The 19,950-nt window shown below is 46.3% G+C and overlaps 1 protein-coding gene across 22 annotated transcripts in view; it reads right to left on the bottom strand.

Annotated features, from left to right (window-relative positions):
* Positions 1-19,950, bottom strand: part of mcf2la (mcf.2 cell line derived transforming sequence-like a) — a 31,996-nt gene that overhangs the window by 9,429 nt on the left and 2,617 nt on the right. For 7 of the 22 annotated variants that reach the window (XM_040197293.2, XM_078099556.1, XM_078099568.1 and 4 more), the window contains exons 3-6: positions 6,990-7,073; positions 5,924-6,038; positions 4,120-4,210; positions 34-147 (exon numbers count right to left, since the gene is read on the bottom strand). In XM_040197293.2, coding sequence (XP_040053227.2) covers positions 34-147; positions 4,120-4,210; positions 5,924-6,038; positions 6,990-7,073 — 404 coding nt within the window. Of the gene's footprint in view, positions 1-33; positions 148-4,119; positions 4,211-4,886; positions 5,193-5,923; positions 6,039-6,989; positions 7,074-12,303; positions 12,431-13,454; positions 13,739-17,342; positions 17,482-18,621; positions 18,830-19,950 lie in introns of those variants that run through there. The other 15 variants (XM_040197202.2, XM_078099535.1, XM_078099552.1 and 12 more) reach the window with 8 other exon arrangements.

Raw genomic sequence — 19,950 nt, 5'->3', positions numbered from 1 at the left:
CGAGACATAAAGAATGACGGAGGCGAGTCACACCTTCATTTTGAACTCATCCTTGTTGTACTTGAACAGGAAGTCTGACAGAGTCCGCTGGAGCAAAGTAGTGGGACGTAACACCAGAACCAAGTGCAAGTTCCCTGGAAATGAACCCTGAGCGAGGAAAAACCAAGAGGGAGTTCACTTTTTTAGCAACCAACCATGTTCGTCATTCAATTAAATAGGAAATCAAATCAATTGATAGAGAGATTCCGGCCTTCACTTTTTTTCCTATAGTGAGGTTAAAAGAAAAAGATCAAGGATAGCATATTGAATTTAACATCTAAAATAAACAGTTTTGAGGACAGAATATTCCTTCACTAGTGTGCATTTGTTTGGGGGGGGGGGTCACATTCAAGTTCAGTACCGCTGGAGCGGCTTGAAACTGTAGAGCAGTTCCTCTGCTGCAACCCGGAACCACGAAGGTTTGTTTTTCTGGAATTTAATATCCACTAAATCTCCTACATTGCCTCACAGTTGCTCCCCTTCATCTAACAAGCTGTGACTGCAAGGTAAATTAGTCCTGTGGGGTCTTTGGGAATAACCACAGCTTGTTGTCTCTCCACCTCCGTACTGACCGGTTGAAAGCGTAGAATTGCCTTTACACAGAGAGCCGCCCGAGAGGCCACTCAGCAGAAAGGCTGAGAGATCTAAGCTGAGAGACGTGTGACAAGCTCGTTAAATCTTCAGCCATTGCATAAATAACAGCAGGAAAGACAAAAGAGTGGAGATATTGTAGAAAACATTTAAAATAATTTCTGGACCTGATCATCAAACATGATCCTGCTTGTGGCTTTGCTGTGTACTGAGCTGCTAATTGTCGTCGACATTCATCAGAACCACAGAGAACATCAGCAGAACGACAACTAAATACTGTGCACGGCTGCGGTTCAGTCTGCAAGTAGGCCTGCGCTCACACAGAGGTGCACTTACATCACAGCCATGAAATTCCTGCACGGCGTTACCACGGAAACCGCTCTCGTCGGGAAAGCGCACGGACCAACATGGAGTACACGAAGGAACTCGGCAGCGAGAGAGATGATGCAGAGAGACTGTGCGCGTGTGTGTGAGAGCGGGAGTCACTGATGTCCGTGTGTTTGAGGGAGTCTTTTAAAAGAGTGCTGCTACTCATTTATTTTTGGCTGACACACACATGCACACAATTGCCCACACACACACACACACACACACACACGCTGCGCCTGCTTGTGATGCTGATGAAAGACAGCCAGGTTGGAAAATTCAACGCTCGCTCTGCATGGGTTCCTCTCCCATTTTTCCCAAAAACGAGAGCTAATATTAATCACTCGCAGGTGACATGGCGTGAGAAAGATGCAAAATAGCTTTGAATTAGATTCCTGTTCTACCAGAAGAACACCAGACAAACTCAACAAGCAACTGGAACCCATTAAATTCAATAAAACCTGAGAGGTCGCGGTTTAATTTGTGCCTCTGCATTACCATGATAATACACAACCTGCTGGCAGCAACCCCCCCTGACAGATGAACACAGTCATGCTAATGTGCACACACGTCCCCTGGACACACACTACGACGTTAAAGCCAGGCGCACTTCCCACAGATAAAGGGCGCACATAAATAAATGATTAGGATTAGAATATCATTTTCCGTTGACCAGGGTGATTTATATTCTTCTGGTAAGGAAAAGCACTCCAGTCGTGTCCACTAACGATACCCACACGGTCCTCCTGGGAGTTGGCCCTCCACCCGCTCCAACCCCCCCCCCTCTGTCTGCATCTCTGCTTTTGGCCCAGAGACGTGTCCACGCTGGGACAAAGAGTGACCACAGAGGATGCTCTCCTGCAACTGTTGGAGGAGTGTTACAAATTCACGCCTCTTCTCTGCACCAGTAGATCTTCATTTGGCTGCAAAAGCATGTGGATTCGGCCCGTTCCATTTGGATCTACAGTAATGGTGCACTATAAACCAGAGGTCAAAGTTCATCCCCAGATTTATCTACAGCTGTAGCACATCATTGTATCTGAAACTATTTTGAAACTGCACGTCTGATAAACAGCCCGATGCTGCCCACGCCTGTTTTTTTTTCTTTCTTTTCTGGGGGACAACCGGCAAATGACAGCAAGTGACCTTGAACGTCCTTGATGAGCGCAGAGTCTCACAGGGAGACGTACGACCTTCATCCTGCAGTCAAGCTGGGCGTGATTGGCTGGTGGACAGAGTAGGCGGGACCATGCAAGTCACCTGCTTCAGGTTGAGTTATAACACAATCCTGCTCACAATAAACAGGTTTAAAGCTGAAACCACTAGTGTATCTTTTTACATTAGAGCTTTTAAAAATATGTCCAATGACTAAATAAATTGCAGATAAAAGTCTAGATTTAGAAGCTTTTGCCCCAAGACAAAATATCTCAATAAACAAATCGGTGTTTGCATTTTCTCATCGCATGGATCATTCCATCGAGTGCAACATTTCTTTACGAGTTCCTCTAACAAAACAGCTCCAGTATTGTGGCATCAATAACAATAACCAACAGTTGAAATATTATTAGGTTTCCTGTCAACAAAAGACACCTCTAACAAGAATATCAACCTCTGACCTGCGTTTAATAAAATGAGATTTACGAGCTGTAGAAATCACTTCTAATTTAATAATCACCAACAGTAAAGACAAAAATCACAAAACACAAAATACAGTGTCAATCTGGCAAAGGTGAGATGACTGCAAGACAAAAAGACTTGCTTCTCCACACAGATTTGATCTTTGCCATCATGTTTGTGTTTCCCTAGTTGCCTGATCAAACAAACAAGATAACCGGTGAATACATTTTCTTCACAGGTGCAGGTACTTTCTCGCCTCTGGACAGTGTTTCTTAATGCTAAGCTATGCTAACTAGCCACTGGCTTCGGCTTCACATTTACCAGACACAAGAGTTGTGTTAATCATCTCGTCCAAATGTTGGCAACGAAACAAATAAGATTCACTTTTGTTATTAATAACAGCGGAAAACATGGAAACATCTCACTTCTCTCGCTTTGTTTTATTATTAACTGAAGGGTTCTGAATTAAAGCAAATTGCTCTTCAGCAGCTATTATTTGCCTTAAAAAATGTTTTTATGGATTTGAGTTTGTTTCCAATTAATCCCACAGCCTGTTAACGCCCCTCCAAGGACATGGATTGGACCATTGGACGACAGTATGATAATAGACTGGACTGGACCATTGTGATTGGTGGGGGGTTTCTTCATTGTGCAGATGTGTCCAGGTTAAACTGACTTGGTGGAGTTATTATAAAGGGAGCAGCTTCATAGTGACTTATTGCCACTGTGGGGATGGTTTCTTAGAAACTCCCGGAAGAGACTATGGGATTTGATTATAATCAGTGTCCAATTAGCATACATTAGCATAACGTGAACATGCTAAGTGGTGTTAAGCGGGATGAGCATCTTAACAACAGATGTGGAGGGTGTGGTGAAGCAGTGTCCTCATGTTAATCATGATTTACAGATGGACTGTATGGGGGAACAGGGAATTTAAGCCATATTACCCCGTGTGGATTGAAACATTTTGCTTTTCTACTATTTTTCATACCCGCAATTTCTTTTTCCTGTTCATGAGTCTGTTTCCGCTTCTTCGTTTTGCCTTCTCTCAACTCATCATCCCACATTTTCTCTTTTTAAGCACTTCCCTGAATCCCCTGTCTTGTTTTGTTTGTCGCACGCACGCACGCACGCACGCGCTGTCAGAATCCGCCCGTCCACTCCGGCGTAATATGCCGCGCTAACTCCATCCAGCATGAAAAACAACACAGCTGCTTCGAATCAAATCCCACTAATGTAAAGTTTGCACAAGCTAGCAAACACACACCGAAAAAACATCAATTACTGTCGGGGGTGGCAAACCAAATCACAAACACACACACAAACACAGACAGCTGACACCATCAACTCCACCTACTGATCTGTGTTTAAAAGAAGCATTACAACATGCAGACTAAATGCACGCGGTTCAAAACAGTCATTTGCACCAGTCAGAGGTATATCATTAGCAAGTGACACACACACACACACACACACACACACACACACACACACACGCGGTCTTACAGCGATGCGGAGCAGGGTAGCCCTGACGGCGGCCCATCGGTCCAGTCGTCTGTCGATGACCAGGATGAAACCCACTGCGGATGCTGCAACGCTGCGGAGGAGAAAGAAGCGCGCGCCGTTATCACCGGGGAAACAACTTTCCTGTTGGTGTGCGTTCGGGTACCATGAACGAGTCGTCAGTCGTTGGGACGACAGGTCCAAGTGAAGAGAAGGTACCGTTCATGGAATCAGAGAATATATGCTTAGAATTTTCAACCAACAAATGTTGAAATGTATCCCCATCTTTCGACCGTTACTACGATGTTCCTGTAACTGACATAATACAGCACATACCAAAACGATGTAAAAATGACAGGAGAGGATATTGTGTGATGATTAAACAGCCATGCTAGAAGAGTAACAGCTGCCTGTGCATCAGTGGTAATCATTTGTCATCAGTGAGGATTATTAGAGACCTTTGTGATTACCATGGTAACCTTGGCGCTGCGTCAATATGTGTGTGTGAAAATCTTCGTCCCATCTCATTCATTCCACAGGCAGCACCACATGTAAGCAACCTCATTGAGCTAATGTGTGTGTGTGAATGCGGGCTTTGCGGCTGAGGTGCTGCCGGGCATCCTTACATCTAAACACACATGTATATCAATTAAAACGCTGCACGCACAAACACACACTGTTGGGCCACGGTGGGGTTGTTCCATCTGGGTTTCACAATTAGCCAATTTTCATTATTGCTCACAGAAATATTAGGAAAATAATAACGCTACCCAGAGAACGCTGCAACATCAGATCATCAAGCCATCTCTACAGGAAAAAGAAAAAAATAGAACCACTTGAATGAACCGCGATGAAAATCGGAGAGACAAAACCCCCACAAAAATCCTTAATATCCCTTTGTTGTTATCCAGCAATAATCCATTCCTCCTTGAATGTTCCTCATCCCGCTGCGGTCCGTGTTCATCCGTTTGCAGCTCGCGGATGGAAAGAGGTGAACGCTCACATCCTTAAAGAGCATCTCCCTCCTTCTCCCTCGGCTCCTCCGCCACCTGCCTCCCTTTATCGGCCAATTGAAACAGAGCCCTGCATCTTGCTGTTCTCCCACAGCCAATCAGAATGCAGAGTGCAGACCATTGGCAGCCGGGTGCAGATAGATGGTGGAGAGAAAGGGAGGGGACACAGGGGTGGGGGGGGACGTATGAAAGGTGATGAGCCGCAAAAAAAAAGAAAAGAAAAAAAAAAACTGAGTCCGCCATGACACACACAAGCACATTTGTATAGAGATGTGTACATCTCCATCATTTCTCCTCCCCTTATAATTACGCGTGTGTATGCATGAGTATGCAGCGCTCAGCAATAAAGAAGAGGCGAAAGAAAGGGAGGGGAGGTGAGAGGGAGGATTAAAGGAGGAGGAAGGACAGAGGGTAGGAAAGAGGCGTGTGTAATGATTTCCTCAAGCCACATCTAAAACCTCTTTTATAGGGGATTATTCTATTTAGAACAATTCTATCTTGAGCTACAGTCAAATCCTTTGAATAAAACTGGGGTGTCTTGTAATTAAATATATATATATATATATATATATATATATATATATATATATATATATATATATATATATTTCCTTCCGGTCTCTCTAAAATGTATTTTTTATGTCTTTTGTGCAGAAGCTTTCATTGTGGCAGGCCTTTGACGTCGTGCTGCTGACATCTGCTGGCTCCATGTGGTATCGCACCTTCACAAATTGGCCAGATTGTCGTTTGTTTTCAAACCAAAAGAAGTGGAGGAGAAGGGTTGTGACGCTAACCTGGGGATGCTGCTGAGGTAGCGGAGGACATTTTGGATCTCGTCCTCCTCCAGCTCGCTGAAATCGGGGAACTCAGGGAAGACGATGACGGGGTTGCCATTCATGCTGCGGCCCCCTGGGAGACACAGAAGTCACGATTGATGGTTAAAATAGGAAATTATTTATCTAATCCTTTTTCAACACACACACACACACACACACACACACACACACAGGTCCTTTTAGCACAAGGTCAAGTTGCAAAGCAGATCATCATGAGGATGAATTATTTACATGCAGTCACTCTGCAGGCCGTATCGTCATGGTGACCCAACGCTGGTCCCGAAGAGCGTGTTTCTGAGCGCTTCAGTGTGCACACGTCCCTCTGTGAGCAGTTGTTTGTGCCAAACGTCAAATTGACACTTCTTTTTAAGAGACTTTACGTTACATGAGAGGACTACTTTGGACGAGTCCAGGATTTGTGTTCTTTTATTACATTTATTTCATATATATCACAAGAAAAAGAAACGGCCCGAGCAGAACACCATTCTTGTCTCTAAAGGAAATTATGCAGCTGAGTGATAAGCAACATATATTTGGCCTGACATTGGTCCTAAAGCTACAGCACAGAGGACCAGGCCTACATACAATACAGCTAAGTTTAGTCATTAGAGTTATTTCTGGAATATGGATGACACTCGTCTTACTGTGAATTTTCCTCAGACTCACTTTGATTCCAGCTCGAACGTTTGACCAAACACTTTTAAAAACTGTGGACTGCAACACTGAAATCACCCAGAGTTTTGTTGCATTACCGCAATAACCCTTAATGTGCCAATTCCTCTGCAAATTCAATCCCCATTTAGTTTACTTAAATGTGAACTATTGTGAACCCAATTTTCCATTCTAATCTAATACACGCTGCTACTTTTGGGGGAAAAATCTATCATGGGATATTTTTAAATGACCACGTCTCACAAGCTAATTATCACTAAGCCTGATGGTGGAATACCACAAGACTGGTGTGTGTGTGTGTGTGTGTGTGTGTGTGTGTCAGTCAGACGGGAGGGACATAAATCAAACCAACCTGGCAGGATGGCAAACTGTTTCTGGAGTTCAGAGCCAATTTCTGCAGCACACAGAGGAGCATCCTCCCTCTGCAGGATGCCATCTGAGGAGAGAACGCAGGGAGATTAGATGATGCGAGACACGTCGTTATCGTCCCGCTGTAGAGCAAGTTTACAGGTGAAACACAGATGAGACAAAGATGAAGACGGGGTCGAGGCAGTTTGAACCTCGTTCAGATATCGAGCCGATGATTTTGTGACTCTTGCGAGTCTCGTTGTTAAATATAAACGTCGTATAGGAACAAGCACAGATGAAACCGGGGGGCTGAGAAGGGCCAAGAGGAGAAAGGGAAGGAGAGGGGAGAAAGCGAGGTAAGATTTCCGTCCCTCTCGGGCCAAGCTGGATTACAGTAATCTCATTTAGCCCTCTGAGACATGTGGACCCGGAGGAATAGAGCGATAAAATAACATCCTCCGCCACCACCCAGTCGGCTGCCAGGCTGACCCACGTATTCCAAACCCAAGGGAGGGAATAGTGTACCATCGTGTGCATCTGTGAATGAAAGCTGTGATGTTTCTGTCATGTGTGTGTGTGTTTGGCCGTATGGACCAAGGCTGGCGCAGAGAGCGGTGTGAGGGGAGCGTAGCAAGGTTTCCACGCAGTGCGGCCGGCCTGGCAGCGAGCGGCATCAATTACCATCGGAGTGCAAAACCAGCAGACTGTTCGTATGTTAGAGGACCAGGCGGCTTTATTATTTTATACTTCCCCCGGGCTTCACTGTCCAGAGACTGATACCGATGACCATGAGGTCGTTTCCATAGACACCACAACTGGAATCCTTCAACGTAAATACTAGTTTGGAAAACTGGACATTGTGATGCCATTTATTTTTAACTGAGCTGCGACCTGAAGAGAGACAGCTGTTTTTCTGCAGACAGCTCCATATGATGAAGAAACCCCGGAGGGCAGATTAACAGCTTAGATCCTCAGTAACGCTGCGTACAGAGAGTCCGTCTATCGGGCTAGACTGTGACTCACACCGCAGGTCCCTTGTGTAGTCTACGGGGAACACAAAAACACATGCGCGCACACAGTTTTAATGCCAGTGAGGGACGAGTGACAAAAACACCATCACAGTGACATAAATGCTACATTTTCCAGTAGCACAGCGAGGAGAGGCGGCAGAAAAAGGGATTAGAAAAGCTGGACCGAAGCAGGACGTTGTTTAGGAAGACTGTAAAGCAGATCCACTTTAATGAACTTAAACAGACCACAGAACTTCCACCAGCCTGTAATTAAACCCAGAACAACAACTGCCATAATTAGCAGGAACCACAATGAAGGATGGCAGGAAGGCGCTTGGGAAATGAAGTAAGCAGAGCTCGCAGGGGGCCCCGGTTGCGTCCGAGGAGGCGACTGCGTGTGAGCAAGTCGTACGTCAGGGTTCACGATTCGGCGTGTGTGTGTGTGTCGACGAGGCCAGCTGTCACTTCAGTGTGTCAGGCAGTAAGCGGGGGTTAAGACCCAAACTCTGGAGCACAGTGTGTCTTTGACTATTGTCCCAATCCGCGGGAAGGTCTTACTCTTTCTCACAATGTAAAAATGTCGGTGATGGAAATCACAGCATTTGAGTCTCTATCAAACAAGCCGACAGACCATTGAGTCAATCAGCAGTCACGGTCACCATGGCAACATTTAATGACAGGTGGGAACACACAGCTGATTGATGTTAGCCGATTAGACCTCTCTTCCAATTGAAACCATGTGTGGTTTAGCGTCCACTTTCAAACAAATAAGCAGTTTAAATATTTCAAGAAAAGTGTGTGTCTATTGTTTCTACTGTTTATAACCAATGAACAACAATTGTATCGAGCTGAAACGAATGGCGCATGCTTGTTGGGTTGGATGGCGAGCACATATCAGACATTCAGGCGTCGGGCTGCTTTTCACTGGCGCTTTAACCCTAAAACTCGCCGCTTTGTCCTCGGTCGGATGAATGACATTAAACTATAGCGGCCAGGGCTGCAAGTGAACCCCTTTACCCACAAAACAACACACAGACGCAAACACACACACACACGCACACACTGGAAGTGGGGCAATGCAGCCAAATAGAAATAGTGATTATGGGGGGCCTACAAAGAATGTCCCTCCGCCTCCTTGTACCCTTCCCCCTAGCCCTGACACCCCTTCACCATTTCATTCATCCTTTTCTTCCTGGGGCTTAGCGGAGGGGAAAACTGACACATAACCAAACTCTCTGCCCATTAGAACGAGAGAAATTACAGCTTTCAGCTCAATTTCAAGCTGCTCTCAAAGAAGCCACAAATATTGCAATATCACGCGTCAAACACTTCTGCTTTCGGGATTTAAACACGAGTCGCTCAACAAGTAAAAAAGCCGACTGAATCACACAGATTCTCGAGTGTCTCCAGCTGAAAGCCTGTTTGTGTGTGTCTGCATGTGTGAGGGAGGATTTAGAGGTGAAAAGATAGTGAAGAGGGAAGGAGGAAAGGGGAAGGGGGGGTGAGGCAGTCAGGGAAAAACAAGAAGAAGAAAAAAGCATGGAGGTGCTTCGGCCTCAATGGGATGAAATGGAGGACAGGATTTCTTTACACATGCCTACATATTTAATGTGTTGGCCTGGTGCTGGTTGGTACCGGGTGCGTTTTCTCTGTGGTGGCAGAACAACACCTCACTCTAAAATACACACACTATACACAAGAAGGCGGACAGGGTTTCAAGAATCGCCATCAGCGGTTTGTTTGACAGCTGCAGCAATGAGTGCATTCTTGTACACATTTGTGTCCATTTTCCGGCCTCTTATCTTATGAGGCCAGTATCGGTCCAACTAAGTATTGGCCTCCAAACATCACTATGGTCCAAAACACCAGCAGGACACAGCGTTTGTTTGAGGGTAGAACCGACAGACTCCTCACACCCCCACACAACTAAACTATAAATGAGTGATTGCACACACACTGTGCGCATGTGTTCGGATTTGATTATAGCCAACGCTCTTTTGCAACGCAATTTGTAAAAACTCAATTTGTGGAACGCACTCTTGGTCGGGACCGGGAGGTGAAAGAGAGTCAACGGCCCAATTAAGTCCCCTGGAGGTGCAGTCCATCTCTCTCACACACACACACACACACACACACACACACACACACACACACACACACACACACACACACACACACACACACACACACACACACACACACACACACACACACACACACACACACACACACACACACACACACACACACACACACACACACACACACACACACCGTTGTCAGTTTCTGTCTCACTCACAGCGCCTCCTCTTCATCGCTCGAGTTCCTGCAGGTTCTTATATTGCTAAACACACGTTGTGGTTTCAAAGATGGCGGCCAGCTGTTCCGCGTGGGTTACTGGCCGCAGGCGTGCTGGTCAAAGTTAAAAAGCCACCGGGGGGCTGCGAGAGCCGTGTGATAATCATTTAACACACCCACACACACACAATGCTGTAGCCGCATATTGAAGCAGTCTGTTCGATATATTTTTGTCTAAAATAGCCATCTCAATATTTCAGCGGAGCCCCATGGAAAGTGTGTGATGTGGATCACGTCCAGCGAGCTGAGCCATTGATCCCGCCTAATGCTTTGCCATTAAAAAAAAAAAAGAAAGTCGAAGGTCGAGACATTCATGAGACGGGCGTCCAGCACTCGGGCGTCAACGAGACCTCCTGCTCCTCCATCTGCTGCTCTGGTATGCAACAAATGGAACGGAGCAACTCGGAACGTAGACATGAAGGCACTGGGTTGGAGGAGCGAGGTCTGTGTGGCGAGGGTGTGGCAGCGGGGTCAAAGGTTGCTGCGTTGGCATCAAATACCAGCAGAGAGATGGCCAGCTGCGGCGTGTGTATTTGCATACAGAGAGGCAAGGATTTGCCAACCGCTCTGCAGCTGTGTGTGTGTGTGTGTGTGTGTGTGTGTGTGTGCGTACGTGAACTCGTGTGAGGGAATCTGAGCGCTATTATCTGGCATTATAATCATGGTTTACTCAAGTCCCATCTGTCACTGCTGTGGGGTATCTGACTCTCTCTCACACACACACACACACACACACACACACACACACACAAACACACACAGAACACAAAACAACAACTAGGTCAGACGACCAGCAGTAGCCTTTAATGTCGGTGTCCACTGTTTGACCTCACTGCTTGAATGAGTGTGGATGAGGAGGAAAATCATCCAGACGAAACATTGAAATGTTACCGGTGCTCTTCCTCCACTCGGCGCAACGGTTAGGAACCCTCAACAACGGCGTCGGGCCTGACTCCGTCGCTGGCAGCGAGCCCCGAGTTACTGAATAGACGGTGGCATCATCACCTCAGCGAAACAACACACTACTGTCCACTGTCTGCAGTCTGTGATGCCGTCACAACACACACACACAGCAAAATCTAACAATAAAAAGAGAAAATTAATGGGCTTCCTCGCAGCACATATTAATACATTAAGGCATAAAAATATCCTGTCACACAATGTAAAAGTAAAGAAAAGTGCAATCCACTTGGTGTGGGCATTTATTTGGCTGCTTATTCTGAATACTCTCAATTCATCTAATAATGTTTAGCACGGTAAGAAGCTACAAAGTACTGTAGGTGAACAAATTAGCTTACACTGGTTGTCAAAATGTAAAATTCCTGCTTCTGAACTGCTTCTTTTTTACCATCTACTTCCTGCCCGGCTTTTTGAACCCTTAACAAACATTACATGCGTGCAAAATGGTATTGTGTTTAACGTACGGGTGCAACATTAATTCAGGGAGTGGGTCAGCAGTAAAACTTTATGACACACTGCAGGTGAGGTGCATTGTGGGATCGATAGAAGGTCAGCAGGAAATGTCAAATTCCTGCTTCAGCTAAACACATGGGAGCTGTTGAGGCAAACTACAAAGCGCATATACGTAAAAGCAGGTCCTCCTCCCTTCCTCGCTCACGACCAGTAGTGTGTGAGGAAAAAAAGAGCAGCGGGCCTTTTTTTTTAGCGGCCTCGGGCTACGGCGCTCATTACACCGTACAGAACAAAGGAGGACGCGAAAACCGAGGAAGACAGCGAGAATGAGAGGGAGGCAAACTAGAGGATCCAGGAGGTCTCTGTTTCTACTTGCCCTGAAAGGAACTTGCAGCTGCGGAAAACACACTCCAACAACTGCTCTTTTACACAATGACCTCACGCAAAGTAAGATTCTTTAAAAGCTCAAAAGGGGAAATTAAAAGTAAACCGATCTGGGCTTGTACGGTAATTTGATCCCAATAAGTTGATACCAACTTATCTGTGCTGAAGCGGAGTAGGTCATGATGAAAAGGTCAGCAGTCGTCTGCAGAAAGCGATCCGATCCCTCTCTCAAAAGCTCGCATGTGGGGGACGGTGGGGAGGAGATCTGATTTGGTGCCGCTTCGGCTCACTTCCATTGATAAGTGTGTATTGCATCGCTCGTACAGTCCAAGCTCCTTCCACCCGGAATGTGGAATCCAAAGTTTGACGAGGGGAAACATGGGACTTCGCCCCTTTTCAATCAGTGCCCCCCCCTCACTCCCTTTGAAGTGGACCTCAGGTCACATCTCCACCGTGAGGAGTCACGGGAGCCGTGGACTAGCCTGATAAACATGTTGCTCCCTTAAAAATCACTATCTTTGACTTGTTGAGTCTTGCCATCACCCCCCCTCCACCCCCCTTTGCCTTTAATGATGATGTACTCTTTTCAGCCCTCAAAAGGGTTTTGTCCCAACGCCGACTGACTGGAGGAAATACGCCGAGTTAACGGGACCAATGTGATCAACAGGCAGCCAGCAGGCTCTCCGCTGTGTGTGTGTGTGTGTGCGCGCAGACTGTAAGACCTCACAGTAACATAAGGCTCAAGCCACAGTTGGAGTCTGAGGAGCTCCTCACATTAGGTTACGTAACCGTCTGATGGACGCTAATGCCGTCGGCCGAGGAAGCATCTCTGCACGACGAGACGGAATCAATGTGGGAAACAAAGTCCGGTGGCGCCCAATCGTTCGGATCATTCATACGGGAGTCCTTTTAACGACGCTTGTAACAGTGGTGATGACTTGAGTGTGTCCAACATGCTGTATGGATAAGGAGAGGGGGGGGGGGGGGGGGACGGACGTTTTACAGATTGGAAAAGAGTCACAGTGAGTCTTGTGATTGTAAAATGTGACTGACCCAAAAGGGGAAGGCCGACAAGCTCCCGCATCACAAAACCCGTGGTACAGCCGGTACCAGGACAAGGAAGGCACAGAACTCACACTAAATCCCTTTTAAAAAGTGCAAGTCCGTGCACAACACACACACACACACATACCTATAGATATATATGTACAGTATATATGAGAGCACCTGATGAATACTCATATTCAAAAGAAACGTGCTCCAACAACATCAACAGCCCAGTTCTTCCTCAAGACACTATTTACCTGTCATCATCTTCAGTTGCAGCCACAGCCTGGTGATATCGTGGCAGAGTTGAGACACCCGGGTCAGAGCCATCGTTTTGCCGGTACACGCATGCCCCCCTGCACACGCAGTCGAACACACTCACACACACACACACACTCAGTCAGAGGACATCGCGGCGGCAGCTCATGCGGTCCATTCCGCCGCGGCAGAGGACTTCAGCCGCTTACTGAGCTGTCAGAGCACAGCGCAGCCCACACACGCGCACACACACACACACACACACACACCTCCCCCTCCCCATCTGTACCAGCCAGCGAGGAGGAGCTTCACATGACCCGCCTCCAGTTTCACATGTCTGCGTTTTCACTGCAAGGCTTTGAGCCCTCTGCAGGGACAGTAGCTGCTATTAATACTCATTAGCATCCTATTTAGTTTAATCTCTCTCCATTGTTGACATTTAGTTAATGAATTAGATTAGTGCATCGATGCAGTTGTTTTTAACATTGTGCTCTCAGCGTGGTTCTAAAAGCCGAGACCAAAAAGGATCTTTCAGCCAATATCAACTTGTTAGAGGTGCATTGTGTGTCCGTCTCTCTGGCAGAGAAGTGGAATAAAAGCGCCAACTCGGGTTAATGGAGAACCTACACAAAGTGGGTACTCATGTTGATGCCGGAGGGAACGGAGGCCTCTTTCTCACGAACACGAAACACACACAAACACACAGAAGGCCGGTGAAGACAGCAGGGGGACCCAGTGTGCCACACGCAGCGGTGCAGCGAGGAGCTGCTGAATAGACGCCTCAGGAAGTCACTTCACAAAAAACGCAGTGGGCCGATCTTTCGTTGCGGGGAAGACAGCGGCTCCTCACATTTGACTTCCTCAGGAGTTTCCCTCGTCTCATCCAACTGTTTAAACTGTGAAGTTTAGCAAACTCTGACATTTAAAAACGCACACAAGGTGTGGTTGTGTCTGTTTGTCTTTTCACTGCTGCAAGATGGCCTGGTCGGTGTGCTCTGGAATTAGTGCTTCACTCAAAATAAATAAATTGCAGTGTGCATTAAGGGTGCATTACGGACTACAAACCTCACGGTTTGGCTCACGGATCACGAGTCACGGTTCCGATCATTTTTTGAATCAGCAAAGAAAGGGGGAGGCGTCAAACATAACTTTGCTTTCCATTTAATTAAGTAAAAGCGAAGAGCTGTTGGATATACTTTTACACAAACAACTGAAGGTATCCAATTTGAAACAAAATGAAACAAATGAAATCAAAGTAAAACATTACAATACTCACTTCTGTTTAAGTGCCACATGAATTATGTTGACTCGATACCCCCTTTCTTTACTCGGCACTGAACACATGATGAAGAACTGTATGGTTTCCTTTTTTACCATCTACTTTCATCTACCATCTACCCACTTTTTGAACCCTTAACAAATGTCATCAATAATGTATTTACTGCGTGCAAAATGGTATTGTTTTTAACGTACGGGTGCAACATTAATTCAGAGAGTAAGTCAGCAGTAAAACTTTACGACACACTGCAGGTGAGGTGCATTGTGGGATCGATAGAAGGTCAGCAGGTTCCCTTTACTTCATGACTGTTTAACCTTAAACTGGTTAAGTACAGCACGTATTATCACATGCTCTTCTTGTTCCCGGTCTCTTTGTGGTTCCTCTTTAAAAATTTTAAATAAAAAAAGGCATTCGAGTCTACAAACATCATTAAATGTAACGCAACATTACTTAGAATGGTGCAATACAAATATATTTTATAGCGGTTTTGTAAATATGGACCAAATATGGGTTCGTAGTGGGCCGAAATGGAGAGGAGGAGTGAGATTAGGGATGGGGAGATGAAAAACAATTCTTGTCAGATTAAGTGTAAGATTAAAGATGAATCGCTCTGTCTAGTCTGAGATAAGATTATCAATAAATGAAGAGATTCAATCGTTCAAGCAGACGGGATTTAAAATGATCTGTTTATGGCAACGGGCGTTGTCAGCGAGTCGTCTCTGGCTTATTTGAAAAAGCAACGCTGACTGTGTGACTGTGTGTGTTTACATACTGTCTGATTTAGATGATAAAGCACGTTGGCTGGGCGACAGGAAATGGCAAAGGCTTCATAATGGTTCATTTCCTGTCTCTGCTGACCTATGGTCCAGCGGCTCTGACAGCAGCCAGTTTGCCCTCCACGGGTGGCTGATTTACAGTCACACCCTGAACACTCTCACACTTCATTTCTGGTACACTGAGAGTGTCAATGACGATCAGCTTCAAGAAACCCAGCGCATTGTCTTCAGCATGTAGGATTTAGCACGACTATCAGCCAGACGACTCCAACGTCAACGTGACACGCGTGTGTGTGTGTGTGTGTGTGTTTATATAGGATGCGGAGCAGACTTCAGCATGTGTTTACGGGATGTAAAACAGACCGGTGCGTGTGTGTATTTGAGGGATGTGGTTCAGACTACAGCTAAAATAACTAGCAGCGTAATTATTTATTTGAGGCCCCCCCCCCCCCTATCGTAGTCTGGGTCAGTAAAGAAAAAAACAAACACTTTGGAGCACTTCGGCTGCCGGATCAAACACTGTCAGCTGTCGACTGTCGGGAACAGGAAAAGACCAATTGGGTGACACACAAGGCCGGAGGAGGAGGAGTGAAAGGTGTGAACGAGTGGACGACTTGAATCGAGGTCTTGACAAAGTGTGCCAGCAATCAACCGGCCGCAGACCAGCTGTGATACCCCAAGGAGTGTGGAAGCAAAAAGCTAAAATCAATTGTGCAGCAAAAGTCAATCCACGCGATCCGACTCTTCGTTACAATAATCTACCCGTTGGGGCATGTAATCGCCATCAACCCTGGCTGACTCGGTTGGCGAAGGGGAAGTTGTGGGAAGACGAAGTGCATGTTGTGTCTCTCACCGCTCGGATGATGAGCTGTTATTTCATCTGCATGTGTCAAACAGAGAGGGCTGTCACGGGAAAGACGATCATGAGAAGATTGTGAAAGAGGCAGCTTTGAGGCACGAGGGGGGAGACAAAGTCACGATGGATCATCATTCAGGGAAACACCAGAGGAAGTCACAGCAGCGGACTCCAAACAAAACTTATCATCGACATTTTGGAAAATGATTAAACGAGTTGGATGAAGCAACAGCGAGGAGGAGAACGGCCGCTGCCGTCTCCGTTACAGAACGTTTCCAGAGCGGCTCTCGCTAAAAATACACACGTCCTCTCTAAATACAGACCAAAGCCAACAGGAAACAGACCAGAATAGAGCTGAATCGTCCCTGATCTAAAAATCATCGAGCTGTCAGTCTTCAGACATCTGTGAGACTACACCATCTCGCTCAGGCAGGTAGATGTTTACTCCACCCTTTATTGAACCTCCCTGAGTAAATAAGGATGTAGCATACTATAATCCCCCCCAGCTTCACAGAGTATGAAGATAACGTTGAGTCAACAGCTGTACCGATTGTTGTTGACACTTGATCTAATAATCACATGTTGTAAAAACGCCTTCCAAACAGGAAGCATCGTCGGCGCCGTCGTTGCCCCGCTGACTATGCAAGCAGGCGGGTTCAAAGGTCAGCGCACACAGCAGTTTGTTGCTCTTTGTGATGCAATGAATGCTTTTGCTTCTCGGTAGAAGAGATGGCCTTTTTTTTTTATAAAAAGGAAACTGAACTCATCTACAGGGAATTGGAAAAACAGACACATCCCAAGACCTGAAATCATATTCGGGGCAATGAATGTGAGAGATTATGCACAAAAGAAAAAGAAAAAAAAAGAGCTCTGTCTTGGACCTGTCAACGTTTCCATGCCAACACGAGCGCTCTCCTTGGCGGACACACCCCGCGGTTAACGCTCACCGACACACACACACACACGTCGAACTCACGATGCAGCCGTTGACAGCACTGTGTACATCTGTAGTAGCTCTCCATCTCCTCCAGACAGATGCGGGTGAACCTCTCTCCCGCACGTCCCCGCCTCCCCGCGCCTCCCTCCATGCCGCCCCTGCGTCCGCTCCTCACCCGATGTGAAAAGCAGAGGATCGTTCCGCCTCGTCCTGCTCTCCTCATTTGTGATTTCCAAACCCTCCCTGCGTGTCTCTCGTGCAAACACACACACACACACACACACACACCTGTGAAAGTTATGGAGCGACGACACCGCTCCTCCGCCCCTCCCCTGGCGGTGTACAAATTGACGTACCTTTATTCTTATTCATTGCCAAAGACACCACCAAACACACACTCGTGCAACCTTTATCCTAAATGTCCCGTAGTGCTGCCTCCCTGAAATAACATGCTCTTAAAACTTTAAGATCCTTGTTTGTAAAACAAGATCGTCGACACTGAAGATAAAGAGTCCTTTACATAAATGGGTTCATAGTCAAGCAAAGAATTAGCTGTCAGCATCTCCGACTTCCCTCCTTAAAGTGAAAGCCTTTAATAGCACAACTACTGTTATTTTAGAAGTACGCATTTCACAGAGTTTTTACAGAGACGCTCCAGCACTCAATCATCCTCCCATAACGTCTACAAACAGAGATTGACCTCTGACCCTTCTGGTTTCTGGCCTTGTGAGAAAGTTGCATCGACAACGGGATTTTTTACAAAAACGATTCTTTTCAAACAATCGAACTTGCCCAGCGACCCTGAAATGACTCATTTACCGAACAGCTCAGAAGGTTCCCCAGAAGGTAGAACAGCAGGTCACACGGGGACGCTCACCCCGGCTGCTCGCCTGCGAGCGTTCATGCTTCCGTTTCCGCTCTCTCTGGTCAACGGACACAACAGAGGATGGCCGACATGGTGAAGTACCAGACTGCTCGTCTTTCTAAAATCAGTTTCCGTCTGTCTGCCGATTAACTGGTGTACAATGACCCAAAAGCGTCAATGAGCCACTCGCCAGGCGTCTATCATGCAATCAGTCACAGAGGTCAAACGCCTCAGAGGGCGACGTTCAGGGACCCAGATTACGCCGGAAATACATCAAATAATCCGTCCATTTAACAGAGATAATGTCGCCCAAACTACCAAAGTCCTACGGTGGAATCCGCAGTTAACTAAAGCGCAAGTTCCTCTGTTATGTTTGAGGCGATAGGACATCCTGTCCCGTCACCTTGGTTTTAATAACGGACGCCACGGACCAGGACGCTCTGCCACACTAACCTTTTGGTCCAAAGGTCCCGCCGCGCGCGTGTCGGGTCAACAGGCCGATGGACGCGGACAGACTGTGAAGCAGCCCACTCAACACCTCTTGACCCTCCTGAACCAACTCCAGAAGAGACATGGTCACATCCCTGCAGGCTTCGTACTCGCGCGCTTTCTTCCCATACGGAGCGACTGCGTTTGCTCTTGTGAGTTCTAATTGTTTATCTCGCTTCATGTCTGCTCCGTGTTTATCGCAGGAAGAGAGGGGCGGAGGGATGACATCACCCCCCTCCCCCCGTAGCTAATCATAGGCAATAAGCAAGTATGAATGTGGGATTTATTCCAATTTAAAAACACCTAATGTCAGTCTGTGGTGTCAGAGTTAATGTGCTGACAATCTGATAACATCTCACCCAAAACAGCTACAAACTCACTTTGTCTTTTTGGAGAAACTGATGACTTGACTTTTCTTCAATACATGAGCCCAGATGTTGGACACATTTTGACATTATGAATGATGCTATTATTTAGTGTGCCTTCAAACACGTGGGCAAATATTAAAAAGGAAAGCAGGGAACAGTCATCTGGGAAACCGCAATGCTGGGGAAACAAAAACAGCTTCACAACAGCTTTCGTGTTGCTTTTAATTGCTTCAGTAGCAGACAGGAGGAGCTTCTGTGGCATCGCTGGCTTTCATCCTTTTTTTATAAAGTTACTGCCGTCTGGGACAAAACGAAGACTGCTGCCATCCGGGAAGGCAAATCACATTAACTTTATCCCACCGGGTTCATCATCACACAATCGCATTCCCCAATTAAACTTTAAAAAAGTACTAAGTGGTGATGATTAAGCATTTTTACGTTAAGTGGCATTATTCAATTTATCAATCAATGAAGGGCAAAAAAGTTAAAAACCCCGCGCCTCCTTCCCTTTTCTGAAAAGGCCAGAAAACTGATCCTGCCAACAACAAAACTCAATTATTGTGACTCTCTTGGAGAATCTGGCATGTTTTACACTAGTTACCGGTCATATTACCCAATACTGGTACAATAGATGTATGCACGCAACGTGTCGCTCTCTGCCTGAAGAACATGATGCACAAGATACAACTGGGTTTCAAGTGTGGTGACTGTAGATCGCCGTAATGTCTGGAAGGTTTGGCAGCTTTAACTTGACCAAAGAAGGAACCAATAGCCTCATGAAACCAGTTGTCAAGCAAACTTCTGAATTGGTATTTGTGTGCAAATGGCTGAGGAATATTGCGCGTGTGTTAAAAGCTCAACTCAAATCTGCAATTCTTAGACCTAAAATCGGATCGGGCTCAATTAAGAAACCGGATATTTCAAA

Source organism: Gasterosteus aculeatus, chromosome 1 (genome assembly GCF_964276395.1).
Source record: "Gasterosteus aculeatus chromosome 1, fGasAcu3.hap1.1, whole genome shotgun sequence".
In the NCBI taxonomy this organism is placed as follows: Eukaryota; Metazoa; Chordata; class Actinopteri; order Perciformes; family Gasterosteidae; genus Gasterosteus; species Gasterosteus aculeatus.
Note: the sequence above shows the minus strand (reverse complement) of the source record. Positions and strands in the feature narration are given on the sequence as shown.